The following is a 24678-nucleotide window of genomic DNA, read 5'->3' as shown; positions in this document are numbered from 1 at the left end:
TAGTTTTCTGCATACAGGTCTTTTGTCTCCTTAGGTAGAGGAGACAAAAGACCTAGGTATTTGTTCCTAGGTATTTTATTCTTTTTGTTGCAGTAGTAAATGGGAGTGTTTCCTTAATTTCACTTTCAGATTTTTCATCATTAGTGTATAGGAATGCAAGAGATTTCTGTGCATTAATTTTGTGTCCTGCTACTTTACCAAATTCATTGATTAGCTCTAGTAGTTTTCTGGTAGCATCTTTAGGATTCTCTATGTATAGTATCATGTCATCTGCAAACAGTGACAGTTTTACTTCTTCTTTTCTCATTTGGATTCCTTTTATTTCTTTTTCTTCTCAGATTGCTGTGGCTAAAACTTCCAAAACTATATTGAATAATAGCGGTGAGAGTGGGCAACCTTGTCTTGTTCCTGATCTTAGAGGAAATGGTTTCAGTTTTTCACCATTGCGAATGATGTTGGCTGTGGGTTTGTCATACATGGCCTTTATTATGTTGAAGTAGGTTCCCTCTATGCCTACTTTCTGGAGAGTTTTTATCATAAATGGGTGTTGAATTTTGTCAAAGACTCCTAGAACTTTAAATGAATTTTTATATTTTATTGAATATAACGCTGTGTGTGTGTATTAGGGAAATGGTTGGGGACATATTTGCATATGTGCAAGGTGGAGAAAGAAAAGCAGACTGATGTTATCTTGTCAAGGCTCACTTCACATATGTCCATGGTGATGTCACAGCAGCTTCACAACTTCAAAGGGTCCATAGGTCACACTTTTGTAAGTATTGGTTCATTATGTTTTAGTTCCCTAAAGCCTGGTGAAAGCATATAGAAACTCTCATACACTCAACATGTAAGATGAATCCAAATAGCCGATTCCTACCCATTTCAGAAAAATCAAAATCATAGCTGACACTTGTTGAGTGTGTTTTAGCGTCTGTTCTCCTCTAAGCACTTGACTCCTTAATTCTTTTGATTTCACAACAACACTGTGAGGTGGTACTCTTACTACCCTCCATACTGCAGATGAGGAAACAAAAATCCAGAGAGATTAAAGTACCTGTCCAGGATCACAGAGCTAAAGAGGGCAACCTAGATAGTCTGTCTCCAAAGTCTTCACTTCGTATACCTCAGTGGGGCTCTATTGTCATCTGGGATGGCATAATCCTTGATTGGATGGGAGTGTCCCACACAGTGTAGGATATTCTGCATTCTTTCCCTCCTCCTATTCAGTGTCAGTAACAGCCCCCAGGTATTGTGACAATCAAAAGTGGTTCCCAATCCCCAGCTCTCCCAAACATCCACTTGGGAGAGGAATCCTCTATGTTAAAAATACTATAAGCCTTTTCTCCAGGCAATACCACATTTCACTGAAGGTCTACACACACACAGACACACACAGACACTCTAGTATACATACACATATTCACATAATCACACAGCCAGGATTTTCCCTTCAGAGAAAAAAAAAATGTTAACCGAGTTAAACACTTTCTTCTTCATATTACTGTCTCAATGAACATTGCCTTCCCTCCATCTCTTACATCTAGAGGGCGCAGGCAGGATGAAGAAAAAACAAGGAAAAGAGAATAGAAAATGCAAAAATTAAAGGTGAGGAAAAGAAGTAGGGGAAAACAGAAATCAAACAGAAGACAGAAGAAATTGTTATGTCTAGTACTTATTGAGATAGGAGTGAGCTGCTCATAAGTCACTGAATAAAATAAAAGCAGTCAGAAAACCAAAACCGTATATGACTTGACTTCCCTTAAAATGTCTTTATGCATTTTAGAACCACTGAATTTCAGAATGGAGATGGCCCAGCACATAACGATAGTGCAAACCCTCACCATAATGGAAGAATGCCCCCTACAACTTCTGTGACAGATGGCCACGCAGCCTCTGCCACATGTCATTTCCAAGAGTAGGCAGATCATTATCTACTTTTAGAAGGAAGACATGTCTCTTTTGTGTAGTACTAATTGTTAGAAAGTCGTTCTCATTTAAAACAGAAATCTGCTACGCCTCGGCCTCATTTCTACCCTCTGGAACCATATGGAATGGTTAAATCCTTCTTCCACATGACATGTCTCCAAAATTATGAAGCAGTTATTATGTTGTCCTGAGTCTCCTCTAACCCAAAATAAACATATGCAAAACATAGAATATACCCTCCAAATATCAGTACACCTGGTAGGATGACCAATGTCCTCAAAAGCCCTGTTTCATTTTCTTCTCCGTAGTAATCTTTTCCCTGGAGAGCTCAGAATCAGCACATCTGGTGTGTATTTGTTTGGGAGTGCTCTGTGAACTCTGTACATACATATGTGTATAAATATGAATATGTACACACAAGCGTAAACCGCACATGGAGTTTGTGTGTTTGCATATAAATATGTAGACACATATGTGTACACACATGTAAAATATACACATTGCTCATCTTTCCTTTTCTCTCAAGTGTTTCTTTTCGCATGGCTCCCATCCAGTCCAAGTTCATGAGGGGAGTTCATCTTATTTCCCGGCTTATTTCATCCCTCTGGAAATAAGGTGGGGACTTTGGGGTTATATTTACTTTCCTTAGTTCAGTCATGAGTGGATGCCTGCATGCTCCTGTCTCCTACGTGCCCAGGCTTGAATAGTTAGTTAACCCTCAGCTTCTAAGGGTAAGGAAACCACTTAGAATTGTACATCAGAGGAGCTGAGTAGCTCTGAAGATATTTGATCATGTAAACAAAATTCATATCCTGTGATAACTGTAAGCATGACATTAATCTAAACCCATTTGTCTTTTCCTCTCTTAATTTCATTTCCAATTAAGTATTTCTTCCACCGTTTCTGGTTAGTTCATCACTTGTCCATTTTCTACCTTATCTTCAGAAAGCAGGAAAAAAAAATCCTTCTTTGATATCCAGGAAAATGTCCAAAGGGCCCTGAGTTCAAATCGCTTTCATATCTCACATTGTGATTTGAGTTTCACGGTTCAGTACTTTAGCAGACCTCAAATGCAAGGGTTGTTTCCAGGTTATGATAACGTAATTGGATCCAAAGTCATTGTCATCTTTTCATCCCACAGAAAGTTATTTTGATCTTGCTCCTGGGGGCAGTAATTGAGTTGGAGGTGGTGCTGGAGGGGGGAGATATGAAGCAGCATTTAGCCCTTCTTCAAGGCTTTCACTTCATCCTACTTCTTCACAGCACATGAAAATGCCCTCAAGGGCCCTCCATTGTGCCTACCGTCTGCCCCTCCCACGACTCTTCTTTCTCTACCCCTTCTCTCCTCGCCCTTCTCTCCTCTTTGTTAAAATGGAGGTCACAGAGAAAGCAGAATGGTTCCAGGGTGGGACAGATAAGAAGAAGAAGAGGAAGAGGCAGGACATGTTCTGAGGGCATCACTGGTGTGGCACCTGGAATGTGGCAGAGGTGGCCTCAGTGGGGTACCTAGGGCTCCTGGGGGCTCAGGGCTCAAAGCTCTCTGACAGTCCTTGCTCCTGTTCTGAGTTGGCAGCTCTTCCTTCTCTTCATAGCAACTGATTCCAACCTTTAGCACGTGCCTCGACCGCCTACCCACCCACTCCCAACTCTTCACCGTCTGCCTCGTGCTTATGGAAAATAATCGGAAGCCCTCGAGCACAAACTCCCTGAACTTTCTTTCCTTCCATCTCCACTCATCCTTACCTGCCCTGGAACAGGTACAATTTCAAAATGAAACATGCCCCTAGTTGTTTCTAAAATGAATTAAATAATCCACCTGTGTTCTTAAGCTTATTTCCTGTCTCCTCTGGGACGTCACTTTAATCTGATAAGACGTTATCCACTCTTTATCTTCAATCTTACCTCCCCTATGCCTGAGTCTTCTAAAGCCTTCAGGTCTAATCCATCTGCAAGTAACAGGCAGTCTCATCAAGCTACCGAATTATCCCTTTTATTTCCCTGTTTGTAAGAAACTTATACAATAAAAGCATTTATTTATAAGAGAGATGTAATTTATTTATAAAAATATTCATTTATTTATAAGAAAATTTTATTACAAAATTATGTTTTTATGAGAGCTATTATAGTGTGGTATATGCATTTTTCTCAATGAAGTGATGTCACCCTCAAGGGGGCAAAAATGGATTCTTAGGGGGCAAAAACATTCTAAAATATTACAATGGTTTCTGGCCCTCCAAAGCTTAACTCTACTTGACAAAGTATTATTTCTCAGTATTTAAATTCTCTCACCTTAGGGAGAGTTTTAATTTAATTTTTCTCTCAGGGAGTAAGATCTGATAAGGAGAAAGAGATTGAGAAACACTGATGTATAGGATCCAGCCGGCCTGGGTTTATATCCTGAACCCACCACTGCTTGGCTGGCTGTGTGACCTTTGACAGGCTACTTAACTTCACTGTGCCTCAGTTTTCTTACCTGTAGAATGGAGATCTTAGCACCTAATTCACGAAGTTGATTTTAAGTAAAGATTACTTGAGTTAATATAGGTAATGCTATGAGTGTTAGCCCACTCTTTCAACTAATTGAATCATATATACAATAAATGAGCTACGAAATCTGGAGCCTGCCTACCTCTTCATCTCTTCCCACTCTCCTTCTCACTCATTCTACTCCAGCTACACTCACATTCTTACCCCTCTCCAAAATGCCAGGTTTGTTTCCAATGTCACATCTTGATTTTTCTGTTCTTACCATCTGGAATCTCTTCCCCCAGATTTTCTCATGGCTTACTCCCTTACTCTATTCAAGTTTCTTCTCAGATGTTACCTCTTTAAAGAGGTTTCCCTGATTTATATTCCCACTTTTCTTTCCCTATTTCCTTTCATTCTCTTTCTAGCACACATGACTACCTAAAGTTACACATTTTTGTCTCTTTATTTCGTTATGTATGAACTACAAGACGATGGAACTTCTCTGGTTTAGTCACTGTTGTATTCTTGGTGCCCAGAACATTGGGAAAAGTAGTATTGATTGAGTACTAGGCTCTAAGGATATAGTGGTGAATAAAAGAAACGCAGGGCTTCCCTGGTGGCGCAGTGGTTGAGAGTCCGCCTGCGGATGCAGGGGACATGGGTTCGTGCCCCGGTCCGGGAAGATCCCACATGCCGCGGAGCAGCTGGGCCCGTGAGCCATGGCTGTTGAGCCTGCGCGTCCGGAGCCTGTGCTCCGCAACGGGAGAGGCCACAACCCGCGTACTGCAAAAAAAAAAAAAAAAAAAAAAAAAGAAATGCAGTCTTTGCTTTCCTGGAACCTAAAATCTAGCGACAGTCAGACTTTAAACAAGAAAACATGCAATTAATGTATAAGTGGTAATCAAAATTACAAAAGTCTGCTCTCCCAGACAGCCTGAAGCAACACAACACAAATCATAAATTCCACATTGCCCTGCTGAGACCCACTGACAGGACTGCAGGTCCTTCTTAGGACCAGAGAGCCAGGGACCCGATTTCTTAGAAAATTGGAGGCTATACTAATGGCTACTCCCATCCTTCTCCAACCTGGAATGGTAAGAGACTGAAACACTAAACTTGTCTTCTTGTCAGGACTTATTTTTCTTCCTTCTTAGGTTAGTTGCTTGTTTCACTCACTTTTCCCATTTTTATATTAATATTTTGCCTCTGCCACTGAACCAATGAACCTCAAAGTGTGGGTCTTGGTCCACCTATATCAGAATCATCTGATATTCTAGTTAAAAATCTAGATTCCCAGATCCTGTATCCAACCTCAGAATTACTGAGGGAAGAACATGAGAATCTATATTTTAACAGTCCCTCCCCTTAAGATTTTTGATGCACAAAAAGTTGAAAACAACTACATTAAACTGTGAGCTTCAGCTTCTTTGTTTTCCCAGAGGCTAGTACACTGTTGGTACTCAAATATTTGCTCAATATATACATGTTTATGTATTCCACATATATTTCAAACACATGTTTAAATCTGAACTCCTCTTCTCTTCCAAACTGTCATTGTTCTTCCTACCTTTTCTTTCTGAATTAGTAAAGCCTTAATCAGAGTCACCCTGAGCTATTTTACCTTTTTCTCCAAATTTATAATTAACCAATACCAATGGCTCTGTTAATTTAGTATTTGAGTTAAAAGTCTCGGGCTCATTGACAACCTGTCCCTTAAGGCAATTTTTCCTTCTGATAACTAGCTCAGTTCTTTTCCCAAGGTGGATGCTCAGTTAATGTTTATTTTATTTTTAACTTTGAAATAATTTTAAAATATTTATTTATTTATTTACTTATTTATTTGGCTGTGTCGGTTCTTAGTTGTGACACGTGGGATCTTCGTTGCAGTGCATTGATTTCTCTCTAGTTGCAGTGCGTTGACTATGAAGGCTCTCTAGTTGTGGTGCATGGGCTCTAGAGTGTGCAGGTTCAGTAGTTGTGGCACACGGGCTTAGTTGCCCTGCGACATGTGGGATCTTAGTTCCCCAACCAGAGATCGAACCCACATCCCCTACATTGGAAGGCGGATGCTTAACCACTGGACCACCAGGGAAGTCCCCGTTTTATTTTAAATTTATTAAATGTTTCTTAATCAAAATAAAATATTAAAACAATTAAATTGTCCAGGGACCTAAAAAGCACAGATGCTGGCTTGGCTCCACTCTTCACAAAACAGAAATAGAGACACAAATGTAGAGAACAAATGTATGGACACCGAGGGGGGGAGAAGTGGGGGTGGGGTGAAATTGGGAGATTGGGATTCACATATACACACTACTGATATTATGTATGAGATAGATAACTAATGAGAACCTACTGCATAGCTCAGGGAAATCTACTCAGTGCTCTGTGGTGACCTAAATGGGAAGGAAATCCAAAAAAGAGGGGATCTATCTATACATATAGCTGATTCACTTTGCTGCACAGTAGAAATGAAGACAATGTTGTAAAGCAACTATACTCCAGTAAAAATTAGTTTTTAAAAAATCAGTGAAACCTGAGGTCTAAGCACAGTGTATTATCTTTCAACGGCAGAGGTCTTGCTTTCTTCAAACTCAGGCTTAATGGATTATGACTTACCACCACTAATATGGGAAAAATTTTCAAGGACAAATGTCGGAGGGAAGATCACAGCAGTCCTCATTCTCTGGGCGTTAGTGAGGCTGTTTCTTAACCAGCTTCTAAATCTTATAAAAAAGGATACATACACCAAAGCTTAAATGACTGCCAGAAATTGTATTCATCCATCTTCACTGGAAGAACCAGTTAAACTGGAGTAAAAGTATCATTTCTATATTTATGGTACCTATGGACTTTATAAAAACTCCAGCCTTTAAATTATGATTTTCAACTTTCTCTCTTTTTTGTGAATTGTGTTCACAGGACAGTGTTATCTTCTTGCATACGATTTCTCTTTTTCTCAAAAACAAACAAAAAAAGAATTTTGAAGGAAAAAATGATCATATCAAAATACAAAAGCAAAATGATATTTAATAGTTACTTGATTTTCCCATTCAAATTTCCTAAGTGAATAATATCCTCATCCCATATTGTCTTTAATTGGAATCTCCAAATTTAAATCTACATTCAAATTCAGTGATGCATCTGTAGATCCTCATTATTCTCTAAAGAATATATGTTTAAATATATTTTCCTTTTATATCTTTTATAATTAAGGGTAAGCAACTGAGTACATATTATAAAAGAAAATAGGTATTAGTTACTCAGAATATACTTACATAGTCAAAAAAAAAAAAAAAAACAGTCAAATATTCTGAGAGAGTTACTTTAGACACAAAGCCAGGGACCTGGAACCAGTACTTCTAATATTCTGCATTCTGGCTGGGGAAATTGGAGAATAGAAATTTTAAGAAATGTTTATTGAACTCCTACCAATTATCAATGAGCATGATTCAGAGATAGTCACCTTGGAAGCAGAACAAAGGAACACAGATTTCACTCTAACTGTATACAAAGCTGTCCTGCTAAACAGTTCATGATTTAATCTAGGAGAATCCAGTGTCAGGCACTCAGTAAATTCTCAATAAATGGTAGCTGTTAACATGATAATCCTGACATCAACCATGTAGAGTTTAAGGACAGGTCCTTCTACTAATATACCTCTTTTACAGAAGAAGAAACTAAAAATATATTTTTAATTTTTTACTACACAAGTGTCAAAATGAAGTCAGAATGAATTAGAAAAACCCCTCCAAAAGCTTCCCAAGGACCACTTCATAGCCCTAGTTCTTTAGAATGATACCCACTCCAACTAAGTATGTGCAGATTCTTGAGGAATTTGACCAGCTAAGTCTACCATTTGGGATGACAGCCAGAAGTACCTTAGACAGCCAACCCACCTATATATTTAGTTTTCTGCTAGTAATATGGAAACTAAACCAAAAAGCAGCATCAGGTATCTATACGAAAGGTCATCTGTTGAATAATGTGTGTATTGACTGCTATTAAAGGTAAAATTTCTTAATCTCTTTGTTTTCTATTCTTTTTTATCCATACTTTTTCATTGCTCTGAACATCATGGAAACCCAGCTAAGAGGGAAAAAAAGAGGAGAAATACAGAGCTGGTGGGGACCACCAGTAGAGATCGTTACTGATTTTCTGAAGATCCATAGTATTGAGTCTGTAGAGCTGCTTATAACCAACTTTCGTCATCCTTACAGATTCTCATAGACTAACCAGGAAAAAGATGTGGAAAAGGCTGGGAAGAGGCCTTTGGAGGTGCTTCTTCACCATGCGTTTGTCACCATTGGATTGTTGTCAAGATCGAATGAGATACTCAATGGAAAGAGCTTAGCAAACAGTTTGGGGCATATGGGGTACACACACACACACACACACACACACACACACACACACATGCCTGAGTTTCCAATCATGCTGGTTCTCAGAAATGTGTGCTTCCCATAGTACTATACTCTCTCTTCACTTCTATGTTCTTGCTAATTTATCTGCCTTTCACCATCCAACTAATACTTCCCTTCTCTGACCACAGTATGAGCAGAGATAATTATGCTCTTGTCCATCCCTCAAGTCTAAAGATAGCTTCTCCAAAAATCATTCCCAAAGAATCCAGGATATGGTTCTCTCATATTACTTACTGTGTATTGTATATGTGCCTACCTGTCTGTGTCCACCAATAGACTGTGAGATCTCAAAGACAAGAACTATGTCCTTTTTACTCAATATCTTTCAACACCCAACACAGGGCCTGAGCAATGGGACAGACTCAGCAAATATTGGAAGGATGGACAAATGGAGGGCAGGGGTGCATGGAGGAAACAGCTGAGCCACCAGTGCTGCCGTCCATGTGGATATTCCAAACTGGAGTGAGCAGGCATGGAATAAAAAGGAGAATCAGAGATTTAAGAAACATGTTACTATAGCTGCACTTATCCTGGTTCCCTCCCATGGGGTAAAGTACAAACTTAAAGTTAAAATGTTGTGGAAGGCAATGCATAAGTATAAACTATTCAGAATCTTCCCTTCTTCCCTTCCCAAGTCTTTGGGAGCCTACGTTTATCTCAAAGCGGGGATGCTATACCCTTCCTAACACTGGAGAAATAAGTGGCATCACTGTCTGCAGATCACTCAGAGCTCCTCGGAGAACAGTGCTCCTGGGCTGTGCTTCTCAAACTTTAGGGACGATGTTTATAGCAGGTGAGGTTAAAATGCAGATCCTTGAAAAAGAATGGATACATGTGTGTGTATAACTGAATCACTTTGCTGTAACACCTGAAACTAACACAACATTGTAAATCAACTGTACTCCAATATAAAATAAGAATTAAATTTATAAAAATGCAGATTCTGATTCAGTTGTTCTGGGAATGTACAGTTTTTATTAGGTTTTACTCTGTCTGGGGGAAAATTTCACAAAAATTGTACGCAGTGGTCCAACACCCAAAAAATAATGGGGAGGCATTTTACTATAGACCGGTGTTTCTCAACTTTGGCTGTACATTAGAAAGACCTGGGAAGCTTCTAAAAACACAATGCAGACCAATGGTCATCTTTGCCCCTTTCCCCCTCCATCAATTAATCAGAATTTGGGAGGATTTCTTCAGTGTGATTCTACCATCACAAAGCTGTCAGAACCAGTGTCCTACCAGTCTACCAGTGCCACTCAGAGTCCGGTCCAAGTTCTGGTTCACCCTGCAAGTTGTTGTTACATCTGGGACAAGTATCCAAACCAAGAGTAAGGGTTTAGAAACTTTTACAGCAATATGACAAATTAAGTTTATGGCCACCGAATCTAATAATAAAAATAGAGGGACTCATTTAAAACAAAAAGTTGACTTACAAACAAAGATTTTGATACCCACCGCCCCCGCCCAAGAAGGCTTCTGAATAATCAAACACCCACCTTTGGTATTGAGGTTATGCTCAGCCCCTTCTATAAGCTATTACCTCTCCAAGTTGGAACATTAAGTTCACTGATGAATTGCTGGGGCACATCACTTGGAGACCTGGGTACAACAGGGTTAATAAGCAGGAATGGGGTAGGTGGGGTTACAAACCAGGAACACATGCCCTCCAAGTTAGACAGTTTTCTTTAATTGCCCTGAAAACACACACACTCTCACATAACACGGAAGGTGAGAGCTGAATGAAGTTTTCTGGGTAATGGCTTGAAATGTTTTCCTTCTGAGAAGTGGTGTTGAGTTACAGCGTGCAGACGGAGAACTGCGAGGAGAGAAGGCGCAGCCCAGACCCCACCTTTTCTTGGGTTTGTAGGAAGGTGGACATGGGCTCATGGAGACGAGGCAAGTGATCTGTTGACCTGTCTGGAGGCTGGAATCGACCGCTCCCAGGGTGACCAAAGGGCAATGTTTAGCAGGGCTTAGCCAGGGGCCGGCCAAGCAGGCACGGATGCTCTGCTGTGAAATGCCACGCAGGCAGAGACTGACAAGCGGTAGGAGCTGAGCTCTCCCTTTGGACTGCTGCTTCCTGCTCTGTTCAGGGGAGGGGGCCGCTTTCTGGCAACTTTGCTGCTGCTGCTGCTGCTGCTGCTGCTACTACGTCAGCTCCCTCTCCCCTCAAGGTAAGCAGGCTCAGAGGGAGGGCAGGCTGCGAGGGAAGCCTTTGTACCATGAACAAGATCCGAAAGTTTTTCCGAGGAAGTGGGCGAGTCCTGGCATTTATATTTGTAGCTTCTGTCATCTGGCTGCTCTTTGACATGGCAGCTCTCCGCCTCTCATTCAGTGAGATCAACACTCGAGTCCTGAAGGAAGACATCATCCGGAGGGAGAGGATAGGGTTCAGAGTTCAGCCATACCTGGGGAAGAGCCTTGACAGCAGCGTGAAAGAGATGAAGCTCCTCTCGAAGGGACACGGGAAGGGCGTATGGGGCAAAGAGAACTTTAGAAAGACGGAAAAGAGTAAGCTCAAGGTTGAGGATGATTTGGACCAAGCCCAGAAGGAAAGAAAAGTGCAGAATGCCCCCGGAAGGGGCAAGGTTGCACCTTTGTGGCGTCCTGCATATCTGCTGATCCCCCCAGTGACTTTTACCAAGCGGAAGACAGAGGGGCGAGACGTCAGACCTGAAGTTTCCTCGCACGTGACGCCAAAGCAAAAGACAGCCCAGGGGGCTGAGAAAACGCCGTTCACAGCAGCAAGGGGAACTCCACGGGACAAAATATCTGTACACACAGGACCTGTTGGTATAAACCAGGAGGGCCTGAAGAGTCTTAGTCTCAGCAGTGAAACATCAAAACAAGCAGCTGAGAGGAACCCAAATGTGACCATCCATCTTAATATTGACAGATCAAAGCAGCAATTCCAGGCAGTAGCAAATGAAAGGACCTACCCTGCCAGCCCACCAGTGCCAAAACCCAGGGAAGCCATAGCCTTAAATAAAACTGAGACTCAGAGCAAAGAACTAAATGCAAATAAACACAAAGCCAATAAGAACCTTCCCTTTTCCAGGTTCATTGCCAATTCAAGTCGCTTAAAGAAGCAATCTATTAATGAGACACAGTTGGGAGGCTTGCCAAAGGTTGATGGAGCCAAAGTGGCTGATGGGAAGAAACTCAATTTGTCTGAAAGCCATGTTGTGATTATAACCAAGGAGGAGGGGCTAAAGACAGACACCAAAGAGGTCCCCAATTCCAAAACCAAAACTATATTTCCTACGGTACTGCGCAAACGCCAAGAGGAACACGTTGCCAGGAAGAGCAGGGAGGCATCTTTCTCTTCTCTTGCTCTCCAGGGAGCAGCAGTGTCTCAAACCAATCAAGCCTTAGCTGGTGGGCTGGGGCCAGCAAGAATCAACTTAACTGCCAAAACCCAGCCTGAACAACTCAACCAAAGTCACAGAAAAGCTCGTTCGCCTGAAGATGGTGGAATGCACCGTGTGTTAAGAATTGATGTGACACTTTCTCCAAGGGACCCCAAAGCTCCCGGTCAGTTTGGACGTCCGGTAGTTGTTCCCCATGGAAAGGAGAAGGAGGTAGAAAGAAGATGGAAGGAAGGAAATTTCAATGTCTACCTCAGTGATTTGATCCCAGTGGACAGAGCCATTGAAGACACAAGACCTTCTGGGTAAGATCCATTTTTCTTCTCTTTCCTCAGCCCCAAGTATTTTGGGTCTTACATAGAGAAGACTTATTTCTAGATAATTCTTTGTGATTTTTGGTCACCTAGAGAATTAGAGCAACAATAATCATTAGGCACAGTTCAAATAGTCTACCATCCACACAGAGAAAAAGTCCGATATCAGCATACCCATTGCACTCTCTTTATACATTTATTTCTCTGGGACTTTGGCCCTCATCCCTATTAGCTCATGTTCTGTTCCCTTTTCTGTACTGAAAACCTATCAAAATTATTAGGGGAGCTCAGTTCCTAATAAGGTGTATATGAATGGTAGAGCTTAAAATGTAATTCCGTTAAAACAGTGACAATGAAGTGAATTCTCAAGTTCAGAATTTTTTATTATTAGCAAGTTTGTCAGGAGTATATTTGGGAAAGGAGCACAGAGAAGGAGCCTTCTCGGCCTCTCTGGAATCATGTCTTAGCCAGCAGAATTCTGCCTAATCATGAGTCATGATCACCATTAGTGAAGAAGTGACTTACTCCTGAGAATTTAATATCCTTTACAGATGAGAATGGTAGATAGTTCAGGAGTTCAGTGATACAGGAATAATAATTTTGGAAAAAGTCAATCAGCCAATAAGTAGCAAACACCCACAGGACATACAAGAATATAATATTTTATATTTCTAGAGTTTCGCCATTTATGAAGCAACTGCACACAAGTCACATGAATTTCACAAGAGCTCTGCAAAGGAGGCAGCAGGTATTATGCGTTCAAATCAACAAGTAAGGGCACTCAGGAATTACTTCAGTCTTCCAAGACAGCACAGCTCTGAAGGTGCCCAGTGAGCCTTCATAAACCAGTTTTTAAAAAATTATATTCCTTTAACTAGAAAGTAGATCACAAATATTTAATCTGATTCAAATATATTCAGTTTCTGGCTCTTTTTGGCCCACTCATAAGTGAGGGTACCTCATAGCCATATGTTCACTACCCATTCATTGATAATGCAACTCCATGTGTGCCTTGATATGCAATTCCTGAGCCGAACAATGTTTGCCGAGAAGGTGGAATTAGGGAATATCAAGATTCAGATTTAGCACATGTGGTCTGTAAAGAATGCCCTCGTTTGGCTTCTGTAAAAAAAAAAAAAAAAAAAAAGGGAAACAACCCTTCTCTGTGATCTAGGTATTCAGTGTTACTAAGAGGAAGGAAGATATAGATGTGCCTGTATTCATATTGGTGAGAGGGGCCTCTTCATTGGGATGTTAGCCATTTTCAGCTCTTAGCCATTGGCAGATGGCTATTGGCCATGCGCTAATCACCTGCTTAGGCCAAGCACTCTGCCATTCATGTTCCTCACCCTGGTGAAACTCACAACCTTGAGGAGAACACAAATATACCCAAAGTAAAGATGAAGAAACTGAGGCCCTGGGGAGTTATATTGTCTGTGGTCATAGAGCTAGCAATTATAGAGAAATTATTAAAATCCATGCTCAAAATTATGTTGTGCTGTTGATCGCCCATATCTTACTAATTACTACCAAAATGATCCCCAAAATTATGCTGCACCAGCTCTGATCTGAAATCCTGTATATCATATATCACATACATTTATGATATATCACTATATTACTACACATATGCACTATGTATGGTACATCCAAATATGCCAGTATAGGGCATATACTATATATGCCATACTATGTACAGCATATTACTATACATATCCTATATAGTATATACTATATGACCATATACTATACATGCCAACTTTGAACACAAAGCACCAGAGAATGAAGTAGGAGAGTAGCTTTATTTTAACATCCCTTCTGTGGCCTGGCAGAATGCTACGGAACTTGGAGAAAAATCAGACACTGCACAGAAGCCCAGGCTGCACTTCCAAACCAGAGAAAGGACAATTGTGTGAGGGCCAAAAGCAAGTAATAATGATGTTAGCGTCCATGTGATTTATTGAAGGCTCAGTAGCTCCCAGTGCTTGTTCGTTTCTGAAATTTGGTCTGTGGAAATTAAGTGTTGCTGCCCAGGGAAGTCATGGTCAGGCTTTGTCTTCTGAAGGAGGCTCTCCCAACAGTAGGAGAAAGTGAGTGACACGTGTGCTTGAGAGGATGAGTCAGACAGCATGTGGCCAGGCCCCTCCCTCTTATCACACAACCCACCTTGGCTAAATATAGGTGCTCTTGGCAAGGTGCCTACCTGATGCTCTACTCTTCCGACAGGATGGAGGTGACAGTCTTAAGCCAGCAGGGATCCTGTGTACAGAACCCCTTTTGGGCCATTCTTACAGGAAAGAGAATAAATTATTTTTCTTTTCTTTTACCCAAACACTTTAAGTATGTGCAAATTATGTATTCATATGGATAAAATTTGGAAGAAAATACACATGAAAAACATTTGATTCATCAGGTTGGCATGATTTAAAGTTCTCTTACTTTGATTTTATTTTTTTCAGCTTTGCTCAAAAGGTATATGAGATGCTTGTAAGAAAACACACAATAAGATTTTTTGAGATAATAAATTTTAAAAGTCAGCATGGGGGAAATTGTTATAGAATATAATAAGAATGTGTGTGTGTGTTTGTGTGTGTGTGTGTGCAAACACATGAGAGAGAGAGAGGCAAAAAGAAAGAGAAAGAAAGAAAGAAAAAAGAAAGAAAGAAAGAAAGAAAAAGAAAGAAAGGAAGGAAGGAAGAAAGAAAGAAAGAAAGAAAGGGAGAGAGAAAGAATCTATTAGAATGCCGAAGGACTGGCCTTAAAATTAGCTATGGTAGCAACCCACTGGAACCTTTAAATTTTAAGAGTTCTGGGAAATATCTCCCTTACTGCTTCTTTCATTCCCCCCAAATCCATGTTATGGATTGATTAACACAGTATAACTGACGTGTCATAACTGGCTATTGAATATACATTGAACCAAAACAAGGATAAAAACCATAGATTTGCTAGTATGTTTGTTTAAATTTAGGTCCCCTCAGTAAAGATAATAAGTAGTTAATAGTTCTTAAGGATGATGATTTAACCGATATGCTAGGATGAGGTTGACATTGAGAAGGAGAAGAGAGAAGCAGCATTCCCAGGACAACTTCACTTGCTCTTGTTCTAAAATCAGACTCTCTTTTCCAAAACTGCTCTTCTCTCCTTTTCTCCTGAGTCCCAAAGAACCATTTCTGAGATGTTGAGATATAGTCCTGGCCTTTTCCAAAAGCACAAAAACTCCTTTCTGTCATTAGCATTATTCTCACTGTCCTTTTCAGTGCCACCCTGATTTCTGACCCTTGCTGTGTGGCTATCGCTTGCTGCATGTGACATGCTCTCTAATGTGGGCCTTCAGCATAAGGATAGTCTTATTATCTTTCTCTACTCATCACGTTTGTTACCATCCACTGATATTTTTCTTAACTGGTCCCTTCCCACGGCTTCCCCCCATCCTCACCTTTCACAGTCGTCACCATTTCTCCTAGAACATCTTAACCTGACATTGCTCAAAATCTAATTGTATCTTACCTCCATCTAGACCATGATTTGGCTGTGACCTCTAAATTCCAATGACCATTAATGCACTCTCCTGGTTACTGAAACACTCCTTGCTGTGTGCCCTTCACTAACCGTGGCCTTGAGAATCTGTTTCAACTTCTCAGTGAAATTCTAAGCTTAGGAAGGAAACTCTGTCTTTTACTTTATTTTGTATCCATTTAGCACTGAGCACAGTGCTGTGGACTCAAAAGATACAAGTTTACACAATATGGTTTTAAAGATAAGATTCTCTGAAATGATTTTTGAATACTGATACTATTTTTAAAAAAATAAATGATAGATAACTATTCAAATTAGGCTTGCAAGAAGTCATTTTACAAATTAATAATGACTTCCTAATTTTTCATTTTGAATATATGGAATATGTTGGTGTCTCGTTTAAGGTAAATACATCCTATTCTAACACTATTGTCTATTCATTAATTCATGTTCATTCATTAATTCGTATTTTTGTTGTTGTTTGGTTTGTCATTTTAATGTTTCGACTTTCAATGGTTGAAAATCTCCTTATCTTATTTATGAGAATGTTTTATGCCAGTAAATAAAATACAATTTCATTTTGCTTAGAATTTTTGCCTATAAAATATGCTTCAGATAAAATCCTGTTTTGACGGTTATTTCAAGTTTCCATATTTAACCCTTTCTTTATAAAAAGCTAATCCTTGCAGTGCTTACTATTAATTATTGAAGTTTGTTTTAGCCGGCAATAATCAATACGTACACACAGGCTTTGGTAAAACATTTCCTATCTACTGGAAATGCAGAGCAATTCTACTTAGAGAAGTCTGTCCTGTGGCCTGCAGCTAGAGTGAAGATGTAACTCCAAAAATGAACTTATTTTAAGAGTGCACTTCCTGAATCTGTATTTAGAGAAAAATGACTCAAAGACATGTTTGCTGCCAATATTTAGTTTTTTAGAGGACAGTAAGAATTACAGCATGCTCTTCTAGCACTGCTGTGTCATCACAATGTTAGCCAATTGTTTATTTTAATGCTTTGCTTTTCCTACAGTACTCTGGCAAGCCCCTCAATAAAGCAACTAGAATGGGCCTGTTCTCTTAGCCCAGAGCTGGGACTGTCAACCAATGATTTGATTCCTTCCTACGCAGCTAAAGAGAGTTTCTTTTGGCACATATGAAAAGCAAAAGATAGCACCGTGCATTTGCCACAAACCAGTCCAATTTACTGAGGGGAAAGAAAAACCTTTATAGAACCTACATTTCCACCTCTCCCCTACTCTCCCAATCCTAGTGAGGTCAAAAACCACAACTAATGAATTACTGAAAGTAAACTGACCACACAGCCTTCCAAACTTCTTGCTTCTAGATGTGTGTATCAGGCTGAGAGAAAAGAGAAACTTTACTGTTATATGAAGTTCAATGTCCTTAGTTTTACATAAGATTAGTATTTTAATTGGTGAAATGAGATAGCTTTTGTGACTAATAGTGATAGAAAAACATTATCTAAAATTGACTGGAAAAGCTCTGAGACCTCCCTGAGAAACCGAACAAGGGCAGGGGAAAAAATAAATCTCACAAGATGGATTTAAAAGGGTTATTTCCTGCCTTCTCTTCCATGAGTGTACACAAAGCAATGTTGCTTTTGAATTGGGTGTGTGTATGTGTATATGCACATTAGTGTGTGCGTGTGTGTTAGAGCACAGTGTGCTGTTTCACTAAAAAGTTGTATCAGGAAGCTGGAAATATAAAGCAAACTTTGTTTAAAGGGTGCAGGCTAGACCATAACAAGACAAAGGTTAAATGTGGCCAAAAGATAACTATAGAGCTTTTGACATTTTTACTTATCACACTCTCCCCACACCTAGGGGAATGATAAGGAAAGAGATGACCAGAGGATATAAAACACACTTCTGCTACTGATTCGAAGAGAAGAAAACAGTTCTTAATTAATGTAAAACTGAGAAATGTTACAGCAAATCTGTGACTTTGTCATCTAAATACCGCCAGAGACCTAGAAGTATTTATGCGAGAGAGGAATTAGTGAATGTAGAAATTCAAACCTGTGTACACTTTTTTTTACACACCTCATCCAGGGCCCAGTTTAACCATCATAAAATTATTTATCAAATGCTTATGGTGATACAGCCCCGAGTACTCTTGTCCCAGAAAATAACTCCCTGTTGGGCTGTCCTGGGTGACCCATTCAGAGAAGAGCCTCTCAAGAAGGGAACATTTTTTTGCTCAAGGTTCAGAAAATGGGGGAAAAAGAGCAATGTTTGTTTAGAAGCTCTGTTTTGTTGTTTGCTTTCAGAATAAAGGGAGCTTTTTAGAGTCTCCTCTATGTTTAAAACAAATCTATATTATTCGAAACTAAAACATCTTCTAAACTGGCCCCACTTCTAAAACGTTGGTGTACGGGTATGTGTGAGGAGGGTCAGTGCAGAGAAACTTGAGTACGATATTTTAAAAGGTCTTTATGACCTGCCTTCTCATTTGTTCCTTAAAATTATTCTTCAAGGCAGGTACTGTCGCTGTCCCAGCTTCACCTGTAGAGAAGCTGAGACTTAGAGAGGAAGCTGAGGTTTCAGATTGCGGCAGGCAATGCAGTTGGTGGCCGTTCATTTCATTCCACGCCTGTTTGCTCACTGCCTGTCACGAGCTGGGCAGCTGGGACCTTCCATTCTCCATGTACGTCATCGTGTTTGATCCTCACAACAGCCATGCCAGATTGATAAAGTGCTACAGATGAGGAAAAAAGCACAGGGAAAGGTAACTTGCCCAGGGACTTACAGCTCATGAATGGTAGGGTTGGGATCCAACCCTCAGTTTCTGATTTTTCTTCACTCGGCAATGATTCAACTACACCAGGTTGGCTCTCTCCCCACCCCACCTGCTCTGCCCTTATAGTGACCATCCACACCTCTGCCTCTCCTGGGTTTGCCAAGCCTCTCTGAATAAAGGGGATCTGCCCCTTGCTGAGCCTCACCAAAAAGGTTCTTATTTATGTTGCAGGCAGTGATTGTGTGTGTGTGTGTAGATTTTATCTGTGTGTGGAGGTTTTTTATTCTAAACAATCCTCACAACAATACTATGAAAGACATACTACCTCTCATATGATTTACAGATGAGAAAAGTGAGGTTCTAAAAGATTAACTGATAGGTCTGCTGTCCCAGCAAGAAAATTTTCTGACTTCTAATTCTAGTGCTCTTTCCATAGGATACAGCTCCTCTTTCTTTTGTTTCCTTATAATCATATGACTTTAGCAGAAAGTAAAACACCTCTCTTCCTTATACTTGGGGTGGGTAGCTGCAGGGAGGGGGATAGGGTCAGAGGTATACGAGGGGAATTAGTTGTGCACGTCAGGTACCTTGTCAGGGAGAAAATTTACAGGAAATCATTTTCTATACAGCACTAAGCAAAGGTGACTCTATAAAACTGCCCAACAACCACAGCTCAGCAGTGGACAAATATCTCTGAGTGCCTGCCTACTCTGCAATCTAACATCTGAGCGTGGGTCCTGCCTTCAAGGCAAACACATGAAAACGTTCTTCGGAAGCAGAGTAAACTACTGGGACAAGGAAGAGAAAGGCTGAGCCTGGCCTGAGAGAGGGCAGAAGTGTTTCATCTGAAACCTGAAGGGGGAGGGAGTTAGAGACGCGGGAAAGGGGGTAAAAAGAATAATCCATTGAGAAACTGAGGGGAATCTGACATAGGGTTGGGGAGAGCAGGGAGGGTAGAAATGAGACCATAGAAGTAAGCAGAGTCCAGATCACGCAGGACCTTGTTAAGGTGCTTCTAAGGACCAGAGAGAAAATGTTCAAAGATTTAAAGCCCAAAACAACACTTTAATTTACCTTTGCTCTGGCTCTCATGACCCAGAGGGAAGCACTTAGGAGGCTAAAATTTCATAGAGCCTCACCGAAAGTTCATACTAGATGAAGCTTCAGGAGAACTCTAATCCTGTCCCCTGCGTTACAGAGAAGTCTGAGGAAGGAAGTGACTTGTCCAAGGTCACAGACCCCAGGAGAGACAGAACTACCTGAAAGGTGCCCTAACCTCCACCCAGAACTATCTCTGCCACATCACACCACCTCCTGCTCTTTTTCTTTTTTTTAATTTCATTTATTATTTTTATTTGTTTATTTTTGGCTGCGTTGGGTCTTCATTGCTGCTCGTGGGCTTTCTCTAGTTGCGGTGAGTGGGGGCTGCTCTTCATTGTGGTGCACGGGCTTATTGCCGTGGCTTCTCTAGTTGCGGAGCACGGGCTCTAGGCACGTGGGCTCAGTAGTTGTGGCACACTGGCTTCGTTGCTCCACGGCATGTGGGGTTTTCCCGGACCAGGGCTCGAACCCGTGTCCCCTGCATTGGCAGGCGGATTCTTAACCACTGCGCCACCAGGGAAGCCCCCACCTCCTGCTCTTCTCCCTCCCATCCCTACCTCACTCTGACAGCTGCCTGCTCAAAATAGACTATTGTTGAACTGGTGAATATTGATGCTGGTGGCTTATATTTCTAAGCCCGAGTCCAGTAGCTTTGATGGGTAGGCAGTTACCTCAGGAAACACAGCTTCAGCCTTTGGAGTACGGGTGCTGAGTGTGACTGAAAACTTCTGACTTAGTAGTCAGGCAATTCTGACTAAATGTCAGGGCTAGTCTACCCTAGAAAGAACAAAACATAAAAGTAAAAATTTTATATCACTATACCCTCTTATCAGTGAGAGGAAAAGAAGCTTCAGTAATTCTAAGGTCTTGCAGAAAAGAATATAATTCTGGACAGAGCTCCTCATCTAGATGCTCTATTCTCTTTCTGATCCTCCCAAAGATACCAGAGCTTGGAGACGAAAGGCCCCTGAAGGCTCACACTGAGGCAGTAGTTGAATTGCAAATAGAAGCTGAGAAAATATTCTCCTCGACCTTCTGTTCAAACCTGTGAACACTGAGACTTGACCCACATAGTCCATTTTGACTGTTTGGGAATAAAAATGAAAAATTCATAGACATGAGGGAATATTATCATTTCCTCAGTCGTCTGATTTAAAACCTTCTTTATTCGATAGGCTACATACAAATCAGGTTAGTGGCTGAGCCTTCAGCACTTACAAGCCAAGAAGGCAAAACGCATCACTTCCTGAGTCTCTTGGTAAATGATGAGCCCTTGATAGATTTGGATTAAAGGACGGCCTGGGAAAAGGGCAGTGCGTGCAGTCAAGATGGGTGCATGTGCTTTTGCATAATCATAGGACCTTGCACGGGTTTTTTTACCATGGAACTTACAGAAATATTTTTATCTCCATCATCTCATCAAATCTTTACAGACATTCGGTGATGAAGGCGTTGTAATCTTCATCCTAACAACGAGGAAACTGAGGTTCTGAAAAGTTACGTGACTTGCCCATAGGCATGCAGCCAATAAGTATCAGAAAGGTCTCAGTATTTAGTCATCTTCCTCAAGTCCAGAGTGTTTCTCTCCCACACAGTAGTGGACCCACTTTGTGCAGGACAGTGGAGCCCCACGTTAGAATCCCCCTTTATTTTTAGTACCTGGACAGACTACAGTAATCTCAGTCTAGACTTCCCCCAAACATACAGGTTACAGGTTGGGTTAATTTTAAAGTATAGCACAAGGCCTGTAGACTCTAAGTACCTCACTTGTGTGATGACTGGGCATATACAATACAAATATGAATTCTTAACCTCAAAAAAGATTGCACACTCAGAAATATCTTGCATTTAACTTAGACTTGACTTGAGCTGCAACTCCTCCCTCCAATATGGCAGAAAGGTTTCCAATAGGCAAACTGGAGGAAAGGAAATTTGCTTTAGTTGGGTCAATGTAGGATAACTTGAAACAGTTTCACCACCTATGGGAAGTAGATGACAGTCCGTGTGTAAGAATGATGCAAGAGTTAATAAGGCTGAAAGTCTTTCCTCTCTGACCCACTGTGCCTTTGAACAAAACAAGCATGCTGGGTTTTCTATACACCTGGAAACATGTTTAACCTGTTTAGTAATGCAGGAAACCAGGTACCTATAAATGATAGAGTAGCCTGGCATCTCAGCCACCCAAACCAAGACACACTACGAAACTTTGTATTTGAAACCTCTCACATATCCTTCTGTGCCCCTCTTCCCCATCTTTTAATGCCACCCCCTTTTCCAGGCACCAGTATGATCTGTATAGCATAATCTTCCACAGGGTCATCTTCAATGTGATTCCTCAAATGCATCTAAAATATATATTTGTCCATAACTGGCAGAGGTACTGTTTCCTGGGATAGAAATCCACATTGGATCTAGTGGAATCCTTCCTGATCTACCTATATAGACTCCTGATGGGGAAATTAAGGCATCACAACAGGTAATGGAGAGGAAAGGAGGAAAGAAGGAGCAGGTATCTGGTGAAGGGAGGTGCCTTCCCCAAACCTCTCAAATCCCTGAGCATTCTTTCAACCTCCAATTTCAGACTGGCTCACATTACCACTTAGAACTTTCTTCTAAAAGAGGCCAAAAAAATCGACTGTTTTATAAGATGAGAAGATTCATCTTCCTTGTTATATAACATGAGTTAGCCTGCTTAGTTCACTCTCCCCAATGTATTTTCATTTGTAACTAGATGTTTCTAAAGTCGACCTAATTTTAATAATAAAGGAGCTCTAGGACTTCACAGCTAAGGCCTGCTGATTCAGATGGCTCAGGCAGAATTTGTGCAGCTGACCCTTCCTTTTTATTTTATTTTTTTAACATTTTTATTGGAGTATAATTGCTTTACAATGGTGCGTTAGTTTCTGCTTTATAACAAAGTGAATCAGCTATACATATATATATATCCCCATAGCCCCTCCCTCTTGCGTCTCCCTCCCACCCTCCCTATCCCACCCCTCTAGGTGGTCACAAAGCACCGAGCTGATCTCCGTGTGCTATGCGGCTGCTTCCCACTAGCTAGCTATTTTACATTTAGTAGAGAGAGTGGCATGGACTTATATATACTTCCTTTTTAGAATTGATTTATTGTTTTCAGGACCAAATGTTGTAAAGAATATGTATGTGTGAAATGTGCATTTCCCATTCATTTACACTATAAAATTAGAGATGAGAGAGTCACAGGAGGTCACTGATGTTTTCTGTACTCTTCCTTTCACTCAGGCCAATAAACTCCTCTTAGCTTTACTTCCTCTTTCCCAACTTAGAGCCCAAGATGGAATATTTAACCCTACTTCCCCAGTACCTTCAAAATCCTCTACCACTTTCCTTTTTACCTCATTTTCTCTGATGACCTAGATCTGGATTAAACTATTTGTTCACATTCTCATATACATTCTTTCCAGTGAAGGATGTTACATTTGGTAGTTCATTTGACTTCTTAAGCTTCAGTCTGCTCTATTTGAAGAAGAGTATAATAGTATATATTTCAAGTAGTTGTTATAAAGATTGAAGTTAACTATGTACATAATAGTATTTTACCAACTGCAAAGTGCCATTCTAATGTGTTTTTTTCTATGGCTTTTACTCTCATCTATTTCTTATTTTCAGACTAAGCACAGTGTAGTTATGTTGTCTGGCAGAAGTACCTGCTCCCACAAAATGCCACATCTACAGCCAACCGCTTTTATTCTTGTGGACCTAATATTTCCTGAATAGTTATTTCTGGAGCCAAACTGGACCAGAGCTGGAGTCCCAACTCTGCCATTTACTAACAGTATAATCATGGACTAGACTCCCCATGATTTCAATTATTCTTCTATAAAAAGGGGAAGAGATGCTGTTAGTCTGAGGTTTAAAATGAAATAATGCAGAAGGCTGATAATATTTATTTATGATCATTGTAATTTAATGATCACATTACTAAGAGTAGCTGCGTTAGAAATATGGCAAACACTCTTTGTGAGGTTCCCCTGGGTTCCATCCTGTGAAGAGTTACTCAGGTGGGAGATGGGAGAATGTCAGCAGTGAGGCACGATGCACTTCAGGGCATGGAGAAGTCCCAAGACCAATTACAACCCACCTGAATACCAACTCCCACTGTAGCCATTGTCTCACTTCCATGCCAGCAAAATTATTTCAACTGTGGCTACCCTGTAGCAGAGAGGGTCTCAGCAAAGACCCCTTAAATAGATAGAGAAGCTAGCTATTTAAGAGTTTAATTAGTATAGAACACGTATCATCTATATCCATAAATACATTCACATGCAGTGGGAAAGAATATTTTCTTTGGCATTTGGCTGAAGGCCAACTGGGAAGGCAATCATAAGCTACTTGGTAGCATTAGCTGAATTAACGTTAATTAAGTAACATTAAATAAGAGAATAGGCATGTTCTCTTGTGGTATATAACCTAATTAGGATAGCAATAGCTACCATTTGGTGAATTCCTGTGCCCAGAAACTGTGCTAGTGTGCATTCTCACTAAACTGTAAACCTCTCTTCAGTAAGAACCATTACCTCACTTTACAGATGAGGAAAACTGAGGCACAGAGAGATTAAATAAAGTATCAATAGACAAATATCTGAGAAATATTGGCTGTGGGCTTCAAAGTAGTGTTTTAACTACCTGCAAAACCTATATCCTTTCCACTGCAGGGTAATGCCTCCACAGGTCATTCTCATGTCTGGCATGTCTAGGCCTCTTATAACAACAATTGTCATTTGGTATCCTTCCTCTGCTCTATTATTTTGTT

At 40.6% G+C, this 24678-nt stretch overlaps 1 protein-coding gene across 1 annotated transcript in view; it reads left to right on the top strand.

The window, feature by feature from the left end:
• The first annotated feature begins 11044 nt into the window (after positions 1 to 11044).
• Positions 11045 to 24678, top strand: part of GALNT5 (polypeptide N-acetylgalactosaminyltransferase 5) — a 36263-nt gene continuing 22629 nt past the window's right edge. The window contains exon 1 of the mRNA XM_060015700.1: positions 11045 to 12495. Coding sequence (XP_059871683.1) covers positions 11045 to 12495 — 1451 coding nt within the window. The remainder of the gene's footprint in view (positions 12496 to 24678) is intronic.

This window comes from Delphinus delphis, chromosome 7 (genome assembly GCF_949987515.2).
Source record: "Delphinus delphis chromosome 7, mDelDel1.2, whole genome shotgun sequence".
In the NCBI taxonomy this organism is placed as follows: Eukaryota; Metazoa; Chordata; class Mammalia; order Artiodactyla; family Delphinidae; genus Delphinus; species Delphinus delphis.
The sequence above is the reverse complement of the archived record's forward strand: the minus strand, read 5'-3'. Positions and strand labels throughout refer to the sequence as shown.